At 51.4% G+C, this 12151-nt stretch overlaps 1 protein-coding gene across 3 annotated transcripts in view; it reads right to left on the bottom strand.

Moving 5' to 3' along the window:
• Positions 1-34: 34 nt before the first annotated feature.
• NINJ2 (ninjurin 2) overlaps positions 35-12151 on the bottom strand; it is a 103561-nt gene continuing 91444 nt past the window's right edge. For all 3 annotated transcript variants that reach the window (XM_084766137.1, XM_084766138.1, XM_084766139.1), the window contains 3 exons: positions 2132-2363; positions 1427-1610; positions 35-336 (listed from right to left, as the gene is read on the bottom strand). In XM_084766137.1, the coding sequence (XP_084622263.1) occupies positions 1444-1610; positions 2132-2363 (399 nt within the window). In that variant the 3' untranslated portion in view covers positions 35-336; positions 1427-1443. The remainder of the gene's footprint in view (positions 337-1426; positions 1611-2131; positions 2364-12151) is intronic.

Genomic DNA, 12151 nt, shown 5'->3' on the forward strand with positions numbered 1-12151 from the left:
ACCCATATGACTGAAGACAGCAAGACTAACTTGGTGGGTTCTCAGATATCTTTATAGATTCCCATTTTACAGAAAGGGAAAGTTGAGGCCTGGCAGAGAGAAGGGATGCTGTCTGCCTTAGCAGACCCAGTTACTGCTGCTGGCGAGAAGGATGCCTAGTGCAGAGCCAGAGCTCAGGCCTCCAGGCCAGTAAAGGAGCGCACAGCGTAATTCAGGTGCCGCTAGCAGGAAGCTGGGGCATCTTCTTTGCCCTTGAAGCTCTCTTGGAGGCTGTGGAAGGTGCTAGTAAGCTTGACAGGTCCCAGTCAAAGGCTCAAGCAGTTCCAGACCCAGCTCCTGCAAGTGGGGCGGGGTGGGGAAAGATCAGACAAAAGATAACGGAGGGGCGGAGCCTGATGGCAACTCAGACTGTATTTGCACCCAGTCCACCCCTGAAGTGAAGAACGGCATGCGCAATTCAGCAGCCCTGAAGTGCAGTTTCCAGCCAGCTCCTGTGGATGCTGCTGCTGCGGCTGCTGCTGGCTCATGTGCTATGGTGGGAAGAGCAAGCACTGCTTGACACCAATAAGTAGAAACCACAGCTCTGTCTTTTTCTTGCCAACAGGCCACAACAGCCACTGACTACAGTGGCCCTCCACCCCATCCCAAGCTGTGGGGGGTGAGGGGCCGGTAGTCTGCCTAAAAACCAGCGGGGGTGGGGGGGTGGCACACCTGTCATCCCTGGTTACACAGGGAGTTTAAGTCTAGCCTGGGCTACAAGAGACACTACCTGAAGGCAAACAGCAAAAAACTGAAGGGTGGTCACCCCTTCAGAGCAAAGGTCTCAGGACAGGACTCACTAAGTCCCCTTCATGGAACATGTACTGACTGTGGGAGGCTTGTAACCCAACCCTCAACAGTGAACATACTGAAGGAGGCTGGCGCCTGTGTCCCCCATGACTTATTCACTGTGGGAGGCCCATGCCTTTACACCAGCACTCGACCGTGAATGCTGTTGGAGGCTGACACCTGCTCATCCGCCCTCGTTCATGTACTTGGGGTTGGGAACAATTTATAAACAAACACTAACTGTGAAGTTCTGCTGGAGGGTGGCACATTTATACCGGCACTCACTGCGCATGCTCTGTGGGGGGGGGGGTGCGAAGGCACTCACTGCGCATGCGCTGCGGGAGGCTCAAGCCTATAGCCAAGCACTCAAGGTGCATCTACCGTGGTTGGCTCATGGCTGTAACACTCTGGGAAATGTACACATGTATCCCATAATGCTTGTACTATGGGAGGCCCGTCAGTTCTTCAAGGACTCCCTTGCCTACAGGTCTATAGACCTTCCCCCTTGGTATGGGGAGGGAGAACCCTCTTACTCCAACCTCCCGAGCAGAGAGGTTACAAGCCCCTGGATATGAGGCCGTCTGGACCTCCACCTTACCTGGACCTAAGCAGAGATTAAATAGGATTGCTGAAGGTCCTGGCTGCCGTGGAGCTTGCCTTGTGTGCCCCGAAAGCGGTGATAAAAATGTTGATGACGACAGTAATGAAGACCAAGATGGTGGCAGCATTGTTGAGCTGGTTTAGACGCCACTGGTTTCCTACCTCATTCAGGTTCAGCCTGGCTGTGGAGACAAGGAGATCGGGGTGCGCGGTGGATGGCGGATGGGTGGGTTAGGAGATCGGGGTGCGCGGTGGATGGCGGGTGGGTGGGTGGGTTAGGAGATCGGGGTGGGCGGTGGATGGCGGGTGGGTAGGTTAGGGTCGATCTAGCAGGGCCAAAGCCTGGAGCTTTCCTCTCCCCACCCATGAATTTGGAGACAACCTGGCTTTAGAGGCCTACCAGCAAGAAATCAAGTCACTGGAATGACTTGGGTCTTCTGACAGCTCCATGGTGATTTATAGAATGAGAATTGGGAGCAAAAACATCGTCCAGGAAGGGAGATGCTCTTACAATACAAAAGATGTAAGAAACTGCAACTAGCTCTAGTGGGGTCAGTCATTCAGCCGCTGTCAAGGAGTGCCCACCCATAGGGTATGAGGATCTGTTAGAAGTGTCTGGGGAGTTACAAGTGCAATGCAAGGGCCTTTCCTACCACCAGGGGGCGCCAAGGCAGAAAGCCTGACTTCGGGCTGGCCTCCTTACCAATGACCACAAGAAGAATGCCAATGACCACTTGCAGGAGCAGAGAGAAGCTGATGAGGGTGATGAGGGTGGTGTAGTACTGGGAGGGTGGCCCCTGCTCCAGCACCGACTTCAGCCGAGTGGCATTGGACATAAAGAGCGCCACGTCCAGCATGCTCTCCGCCACACTCTTCTTGGTGGCATAGTGGTTCAGGTTGATGGCCTGGTTCCCTCGGGGGACGGAGCGCCGGTGCTGTTAAGAGAGGAGGTTCTGGTAAAGGAGCTGTGAGGGTCTGGAGAGAAGACAGGGGCGGGGGTGGGAGTTAATGCCCTTCCCAAGGGAGACGGAACGTCCTGTTGGGTGACAGTGACCGCGCAGCTCATGACCTGAAACTCATGAAAGGCTGGATGAGTGGACTGGCGGGTGGAAGCGCTATGGACCGCCAAGCTCTGAGTTAACTAACGCTGCATTGTGCTGTCAACTTCACAGAGAGCCACTGTTCCCTTACATCTTCATATAGAGAGATGAAGACAGACAACGGGAGGAGATTTGAGGTGAAAGCCTGGGTGAAATGAAAACCACACTTCCTCCAGAATGGCCGGGCCCCGTCCTAGCCAGTACTTAGGTCAAGAGACCTAGAGCTAGCCCGGCGGTGGTGGCGCCCGCCTTTATTTCCAGGACGCGGGAGGCAGAGGCAGGTGGATTGCTGTGAGTTCGAGACCAGCCTGGTCTACATAGCGAGTCTAGGACAGCCAGGGCTACACAGAGAAACCCTGTCTCGAAAAAACAGAGTCCTAGAGGTTCCACCCTGCCAGCATGCACTGAGTGTCAAACATGAGCACATACTAGTTGAAAGCTCTTCATTTTAAAAATTGTTTTGGGAGAGATTGGGGGTGTAGCTCAGCATATAGCGCTTCCCAGCATGCCCGGGGCCACTGCTGAAATAAATTATTTTAAAATAAAAATGTCTTTTTCATGTGTGCACATGTGTGTGTGTGTGTTGGTTTTCTCTGTGTGGACCTGGCTGTCCTGGATCTCCCTTTGTAGACCAGGCTGGCCTCAAACTCACAGAGGTCTGTCTGCCTCTACCTCCCAGAGTGCTGAGATTAAAGGTGTGCGCCACCACCACCTGGCTAAATAAAATTACATTTGAGGTATGAAATAAAGCTCTTGTTCTCCCTGACTCCAGAGGATGAGGGCATAGTAGAGGCCACATATGACCTGATGTAGACTGAGAAAGTCGGAGGGGATGGTGTGCCGCTGTCGCTCAAGAGCTCCTGGGAGACTGATTTGGCAATGGTGCTTGGGGAAGACTGAGCTAGAAGAGACCAGAAGCAGGAAGACTCTAAATAACTAGTGTGATGTCACAGGGCATGAGACTGGAGGTCGACAGGGACTCCCCATTAAACATAGACTAAGCACACCTGCCAGGAAGAAATGAGGCTGAGGACCCCCAAAGTTAGTGGAGGCAGTCACTAGTGACTCAACCCTCTGCTCTTGACCCATTGTGCTCCAAGCTGCTCACACCAGGCTCTGATTGCCAGTATTTCTCACGGCCATCAGAATTAGACCGAGGGCTTTCCGGGTGCAGCTCAGTTGGTGGGTGCTTACCTAGCATCCTTAGAGCCCTGGATTTGGTCCCCAGGATGACACAAATGGATCCTGGTGACACACACTTGTAATTGTAGCGATATACAAGGCAGAAGGGGACTTGGAAGCAAAAACCTCCAGTTTCTTTTTGCAGGCTGGGAGGCTTAAAGTCTCAGAAGAGTTTTTTCTCTCGTAATTTAGGGTTGGTCGGTTTGAAGGAAGAGTGGTTGAGCTGGCCAGCAATGCCGTGTAGTCTGTGCTCATGTCTTGAGCTGGCTGAGCCAGTCCATAAGCAGCAGGAGGCCTGCTGGTGGCAGACAACGGTTGTAAGAGACTAGGAGTTACACAGAGTTCCCAATAGGCAGACAGATAGGAAGAGGCGGGCTATGCCGGGGACTCTGTCTAATTCCTAGCAGTCTTCAGAGGCAGAAGCTGGAGGATTACATTCAAGGCTGAAAAAGTACCTGCCAGGCAATCATAAAAATCTGAGTTCCGATCCTCCACACTCACAGGACAGTCAGGCCCTGGGGAACAGAGGGAGGCGGATTCTAGAGTCTGTTGCCCACCCCCAACCCCAATCTAGTCAGTCCAGGGGCTCCGGCTTTGGTGAGAGATTGTCTCAAAGTGAAGAGTAAGCTCGGCTGTGGTGGCGCACGCCTTTAATCCCAGCACTCAGGGAGGCAGAGGCAGGCAGATCGATATGAGTTCGAGACCAGACTACTCTACAAAGCAAGTCTAAGACATGCAAGGCTACACAGAGAAACCCTGTCAATAATAATAATAATAATAATAATAATAATAATAATAATAATAATAATAAAAGAAAAAGAAGAGTGATTGGAGAAGACAGCCAACTTTGAACTCTGACCTCCATGTGGACCCACATGCACATCCCTCCGTTTAATTAATCTTTAAAATGTTCAAGTACATTTTATTTGAATGTTTGGGTGGCTCTGGCTGCAAATAGAATGTTTATCCCTTCCTTGAGCTAAGTGGACAAAAGAGAGCAGAGAGTTGCTTTATTTGAAGTCACTGCCTTGGGTTTAAAATAGCACAGTAACTCACAAACGTTAGAAACAACTTAATAAAGTTCTGGGGGGAAGGAGGGTTTCTCAGAACCCCTGAGCTAGAGCAGCAACCACTGCCTTGGGTTGGTGGCTTCCTTCTGTCTTCATGGGGCAAGAAGGAAGCCATTGCTTCATCCCCACAGCATGCTCCTGTCTCGCTTCTCACGCTGGGATCCTCTAGTGACAAGCCTTGCTTTGTAGCCTTGGCTGACAACATTGTATCAATAGCTAAAGCTCTAAAAGAAGCCTACTCGGGAAGGACCAGGGAAACTCCAAGGCCATGAGCCTGTGCCCAGAGTGATTTCAAAGTTAGAAGTCCTTGGAAAAAGGGAGGATGTCTTTCTTAATTGTAAAGCACTTTATGAAATTCACGTTTGCAGAATGATTAAAGTCAATTCAAGCCTCCAAAACTTAAAGAGAAAATTGAAAAACAAAACCCAGAGGTTGGAGATATGTCTTAGCTGTTAAGAGTATTTGCTGCTCTTAAAGGCTGGACGACACAGGATTGGTACCCAGCACCCGCATGGTGCCTCACAGCCGCCTCTAACTCCAGATCCAGGGGGATCCAGTTCCCTTTTCTAGACTCCCCTGGGAACCTACAGCACATGATTTACATACATGCAAACAAACAGAACACACACACATATAACATAGAATACATATACACATATGTATATATATGTGTACATACATATACATGGAGAGATAGAGACAGAGACTCACTATCTAGCCCCCACTGTCCTAAAACTAGCTATGTAGACCAGGCTGGCCTCAAACTCACAGAAACCCTCCTTCTGCCTAAGAAGTACCAGGACTGAAGGCATGGGCCACCATGCCCCACTGATCCTAAAAAAAATAAAAAGCCCAACCCAACACCCGAGAGAGAAAAGAAAAACTTCAAAGTCATCCTCTGCTATCTAAACTTGGGGTCACCTTGGGCTTATGCACCCTGCCTCCCCACAAATCAGACTAGGGTTCAGAGCCTCGAGAACGATGGAAAGGCAGCTAAGCACAGAAGGCATAGGATGGTCTGTCTGTCTGTCTGTCTGTCTGTCTGTCTGTCTCTTTCTCAGCGTTACCCACCACTAGGTTTTTCCAGGCCCGGCTTGCAGCCAGTGTTGAGGCCACACCCTCACCCACAGCCTTTAGAAATGAGGTCCAGTCAGGTCTCTGTGTAGGTCAGGTGGCCTGGATAGTTAAAAGCCAAAGATCTCAGGGCTAACCCCACAGAGACCAAAGGTCACATGGGACACAAGGCTACAAGCTGTGGTCCTGGCTCATTTGGCAAAGGTCTGTTCTGAATCCCGAGGGTCACCAACAGATTCATCGCCTGATGACACGCACACACTGTGCTGATTCCCATGCCCTCCCAAGCCCCTCCTTCCAAAAGCAGCTCAGGAGTTGACAGACTGGGCTACCTCTAAAATTTTGCAGGGGGGGCAGGCCCGAATTCAAACCTCTAGCCTTGTGTTTGAACCCCTGCTGTGGGCGGGGCTAGGAGGGTAAAGGAGTCCTGGAAAGAGTGAGTAACTGGGACACATCTTTGCAAATCTCTACAGAAGGGTTATAATCTCTCCCTGCCACACACATCCCCTTCCTGTGTGTACCCCCTCCCCCATCCCCCCACCCCCCGGCCTCGCTCGTGTGCACACCATGCGTTCTGCCGCTCTGCCTTTGGCTGCTGCTTCTTTAAGAGCCTTTTTTTAGAGAGGATGTGGTACTCGCTGTGGCTTTAAGGAGGTACAGGCCTCCTCTCTGAGTTCAGGTCTAACTTTCATTTTGCGTCTGCTGAGCTACTCTCAGAAAGAGGCCAGTCCTCCTCTGTCCACAGGGTGGCGTCTGAGGTTCAAAGAAACTGCTTGGGTACTGGGTGTCAGGGTGATAGTTCAGCCCCAAGGATGGGCACCATAAGACAAACTGGAATTGAGGACCCAAGCCTGAAGACATCACAAGTGGATAGTCTAGAACCTACCAGACTCGACTGCTAAGGGACAGTTGAAGAAAGCCAATACTAATGCTGGGCACGGTGGCGCACACCTGTAATCCCAGCACTCAGGAGGCAGAGGCAGGTGGATATCTGCGAGTTTGAGGCCTGCTTGGTCTACAGAATGAGTTCCAGGACAGCCCAGGCTATACATAAAAGCCCTGTTTCAAAAAAAAAAAAAAAAACCCAACAACAACAAAAACAACCAACCAACCAACCAAAGAAACCCAACCCAATAAATAAATATTTAAAAATAAATACATAAAAAAATACATACATAAAACCAATACTAGCTGAACCTGGTGGTTGTAGACTTCGGCCTTTTCCAAACCTACTTTATTTGAGCTTGTTTAGTGTTTACACCTCCCTTCCAACCCACCTACCCTAGATAGGAGAGAAAAGAGGTTAATGGGAGCAGGAGAAGCAGACCTTTTTGGACTCAGTTCCTGGGAGCGATTTCCCTGGCATAGTTGGCAGGATTTTAGCAGACCAGCAATTCAACCAAAGTTGTTGCTGGAACCTGGAACAGCAGCCGGAACCCAGACCCTCTGAAGTGTTCCCTGGAGCGGGTCTCTCTAGGAGCATCTCGAAGTGGAGCGATGAACAGCCAAACAATACCAAGACCCAAAAACTCCCACCTCCTGTTTTGAGCTCTTACGTGTATCTCCTCTCAGAGTCTGTACTAAGATATGTTTCAGCTGGCAAAAACCAAGCCCTCCTGCACGAGGTGGTTCGTCTTCTAGTGGATAAACATCACCTGTTCTCTCACAAGTCCGTTCCCCACCCCACACTTGGGATCAAAACAAAAACATGTGTGCATCCACTACAGGTGGTATTGTCTGTAACGTCAACATACGGGAGGCTGAGGCAGGAGGATTGTGAATTTTAGACCATCCTAGGCCACACAGACAAATATCAGACCAAACAAAGAAATATAAAACAATACAAAGCCAGGTCAGAGAGGGGTGGTGGAGGGATCTCAGGTGGGGCCTGCAGTTGATCTGCAGCCTGGAAGGGGGGGGGGGCTGAGGCGGGGGGCGGGAGCCAGCCATAAAATCATTTTTGTTGCTACTTCATAGCTGTCATTCTGCTACTGTTGTGACTGGTAATGTGTTTTCTGATATAGGGGTCACCACCGACCCACAGGTTGCCCTAAATCTTGCAGTGCAGCACCTTCTTCTCCCTAGCCCCACGCCTATTAGCAACTCCATCTGGGCTCCGGCTAAAGGAGAGGTGTGAGATGGCGGCAGGGTGGTGCCTTAGAAGGTCTGGCCCTTTAAGGCCAGAGCCCAGGCGGGTCAGAACAAAGGCCCGGGGAATGTAGGCAGGATCAGAGAGCAGAGCCATCCAGCGTGAGTCATCTGTGTTTCATGGGCTCAGAATCCCTGGCTGCTGCTTGCCTTGGCCTCTCCCCGTGGGCTAAGGGGCGGCATGCAGGGCATCTGCAGAGCTTGTGCCAGGCGGCTGGAGGCTCTGGTCCAGCTTAACCTCTGCTGGCGAGGAGGTTCATGAGCCTGGGCTCCTGGCTTTGGGGCTCAGTTCTACCCAGGGTGTGGGTGCTCAGTTTCCTATCTATACAACAGGAGGAAAGCCAGGCCCGGGGAGGAGGGCTGTGAGGATACAGAATGCCTCTTCTTTCCCAGAACCCAAACTCTTCTCTTCCTAGTCTGACATCTGTCACACAATGCCCAGTTCTCAGTCACGTTCAGGGCCTGCTCTCCTTAGGTCTTTACTTTCCCTCAGTAACAGTGGGACACTGAGTCCAAGGCGGTGTCCAGGAGGCTCTGTTCAAGGTGCACAAGGCTGCCTGGGAACCCGAAGGCCACTGTAGTGTGAGTCGGAGCAAGGGGGTGCACAGGGAGTTGGGGAGTAAACCCATGAGCCCATTCTGGGGCCCAGAGTTTCTCCAGGACCCTAAAGTATGTGTGTTTTGTAATTGGGGTGGGTAGGTAGAGAGTGAGCACACCAAAGACCTAATTTCCTCCTCTTGCCTCACCTTCCCCATTCCAACTTACAACTCCCTTAGCCTCTTGCCAGGCCCCACCCAACTCCCGAGACTGGGGGATCCCATCCTGTCAAGTCAGCTCCGTTATTCAGCCCTTCATCTTTGCTGTTCCTTCCTCCTTACAAAACTAAGGTGAACAGGGAGGGACTGCCTCTTTTAACAGAAAAGTAAACACGTTGTCACATTGTTTATTGACATTCTGGTTATCAGGAACCATGACGTCCACCGGCCTGCTCATTCTGCTTTTTCTTAGAAACAGGATTACAGGGGTGCTGTCTCATGGTGAGTGTGTGTTGTGGACGTTGGATAAAGTAACTGTTCTACCAAGAGGCTACAGAGGCGCTAAGGCCCCCGGCACTATGGGTGGAGACCTGGGTCACTTCCCTGCTTTGCCAAGCTGAAGTGTGAGCAGGCCAGCTCTCCCAACCCTGTCCTTGTCTGTGCAAGCAGGGAGCTGAGTTCTTTTTAGCAGATCCATCTAAGAATGGGGAAGGTCCCGCCTCTAGGTGGGGAGTCTCAGTGTTGAGGATGAGAGGAACTGAGGCCAGGCAGCTACGGGGCCAGGCCAGGGTAGAGACAGTGAATCACTTTTGCCCCATGGAGATCCAGGCACTGGTGACCTTTGGGTGAGTCACTCCTGTCAGTTTTGAAAAAGGCCAGACAGGCAGGCAGGCAGTCTTTCCGTGTGTCAGCTCAGACCCCAGGCTACATACAGAATAGGTCTAAAGGAACCTGTGACCAACGATGACCTTTCAGTTGGCCTCAAAATGGCAATCTACCTAGGAATCTCAGGGACACCTGGAAAATTGGTGGTGAATTCCAGGCTTCCACAACTGATTTCCCAGCCCAGGAAAGGGTGGGGCCAGCCTACTGTGGTTGTTTAAAAGATGACTTCAGGAAAGTTATTCTACTAATGGGTTTTAAGTAGGGGGTGGGGTGCTCAGCTGCCCTGTCCGAGTCCACTTGGGAGGATGATGGGCCTGCCCCACTGTGTATTGCACCCACACTGGGACCATGTAGGCCCAACATACTGTAGCTGTGTGCTTCCAACATCCTGGTACCACGTAGCCCATGGTTACGGAGGACATACTTGACATCCAGCACAACGTTAAACTGGGGCATGCGTCTCAGCTTAATCTTCACTTAGCTCTGCAGAGTAGGGGAGAGCATCACCGTCCACTGAGGAGACTGCAGAGAGCCCCACACCACACTGCAGAGTTTCCCCCCTTCTCTCCCCGACCTGGAGTCTGTAATCTAACCCCTCCCCTACAATGTCCCAGATGCTAAAACATGCTTAGGACCTAATGAAAAAAACATACAGACTGGAGAGATGGTTCAGTGGTTAAGAGCAGTGGCTGCTCTTTCAAAGGACCCAGGTTCAATTCCCAGCACCCACATGGCAGCTCACAACTGTCTGTAACTCCAGTTCCAGGGCATCTACACTCTCACACCAAATGCACATGACGTTAAATAAATTATTTTTAAAAAGGAAAGAAAAGAAAAAACATACGAGTAACGCTTAGTGGCACATGTCTGTAATCCCAGCACTCAGGAGGCTGAGGTAGGAGGGAAGCAAGAACAACCCGGGAAAGAACCAAAGGACCCTGAAGATGAAACATGTGGCTGCACTCTGTGGCATGTGCCTGGAATCCCAGTACTCTGGGAGAGGCAGGTGGATCTCTGTGAGTTCCAGGCCAGCCTGGTCTACAAAGCAAGTCCAGGACAGCCAAGGCTACACAGAAAAACCTCGTTTCAGAAACCACACCAAAACAAAACAAAAACAGCAAAAAACAAACAAACAAACAAACAAAAAACAATCAAACATATAAACAAACCCCAAATACGTTGTATGAGATGAAAGAAGGCAGTCCCATACATAGTCTGGTAAGAGCACCCTGCTCAATGGAAATCTAGCCCCAGCCCTAGTGAAGCTTGCTCCTGCATCTTCCAGAGCTGTGTCCCCAACCCCTGCATGGCTGTGGGCAGAAAGGACGCAGACCCGACCGAAGGTAAACCTTGGATTCAAAATGTTAAGAGGGAACAGGAACATCTGGGAATGTGGGTTGACCTCAGATTCCTTGGCCGGGAGGTGGGAACATCTGTCCTGTTTGCTATACACAGCTGGGGCTAAAGGTCCCTCGTAGGACGCTTGCCTATTGTTCGCGAAGCCTTGGGTTTCATCCTCAGCATGGAAGGGGAGGGGAGGGAAGGAGAGGAGAAGGAAGCAGACCCTTGAGAAATCCTGACCATATACCAGGCAAGCAGGGCACCCCTCCCCCACGCACCGCTGGATTATACTCCCGTGTGGTCCTTCAGGCATTTAAAGTCATTTGTTCTGACTCAGAGCCCTGTCCCAGCCCAACTTTTGGCGTAGGCACCATTTAACTTTTCCACGAGCCCCGGGGGCCTCCTAGTGCCCTTCTCTTCCCTTGGGCAGCCTCTGTCCTCACCCAAGCCCTGCCATACCACACCACATCAGTCCCCCCAGGAAGGGAAATGTTCACGCAACCCCGATGGCACTGTGTCTCCAGGCTCTCTGTCCCTGCACTTGGGCTGCCGCCTTCTTCCTTCCCGGGCCGCTCAACTCTCTACCTTGCCTCCTGCTTTTCTTCGCACCCGTCCCCACGGAGGCGGATGGCAGCTAACCTCTGCCTGGAGCAGGATGCTGAGAAGCAATGCCACAAGTTACTCACTGTTCCCCAAACACACTCCTCCGTTCTTCCCACCCCTTCTGGAGACCTGTCTGCCCTATGCCCCTGAGGGAAGTCTCCCTTCTTTTCTAGACCCCTTTCCCAGATACTTGCCACTGACAGGCTCTGCTCCCTGTCTGTGGCAGCCTTTGGTCTTCTCTAAGCTGCTAGATGCCTCCTTCGGCTGTCTTCCCCATCTCTTTGAGACAAGATCTCACGGCATCATAGCCCAGGCAGCTCTTGAATTTAGGACCATCTGTTTCGGCTGCTCTAATGCCTGGATGCCAGGCTTGTACCATCATGCCCAACTACCAACTCTTCCCTTTGGAGCCTCTCTTGCATACTCTTGTTTTGCACAGGGCCCAGCTCGGTGCCTTGCCTGTGTTGGGTGCGCAATGCATGCTGGGATGCTGGGAAAGGAACTTAAGTGTTTCAAGTCTTCCAAGTATACTTCTAGCCCAGGACTTCTCTCTCTCTCTCTCTCTCTCTCTCTCTCTCTCTCTCTCCCTCCCTCCCTCCCTCCCTCCCTGCTTTTTCTTCTCTTTTTTAAACAAGAGAAAAAGAAAAGATCTTCAGGGTGAGGCATCAGGGACAGCACTTCTGGGATAGGGGCGTGGCTTGCGGTGTGTGTTGGAAAACCTGCTCCACCCCCCGGACTGTTTCTTCTCCTTGGACCCCTCTCATTTGTGACCCTCATGAAGGGC

Source organism: Acomys minous (assembly GCF_964271855.1).
Source record: "Acomys minous genome assembly, chromosome: 17".
NCBI lineage: Eukaryota > Metazoa > Chordata > Mammalia > Rodentia > Muridae > Acomys > Acomys minous.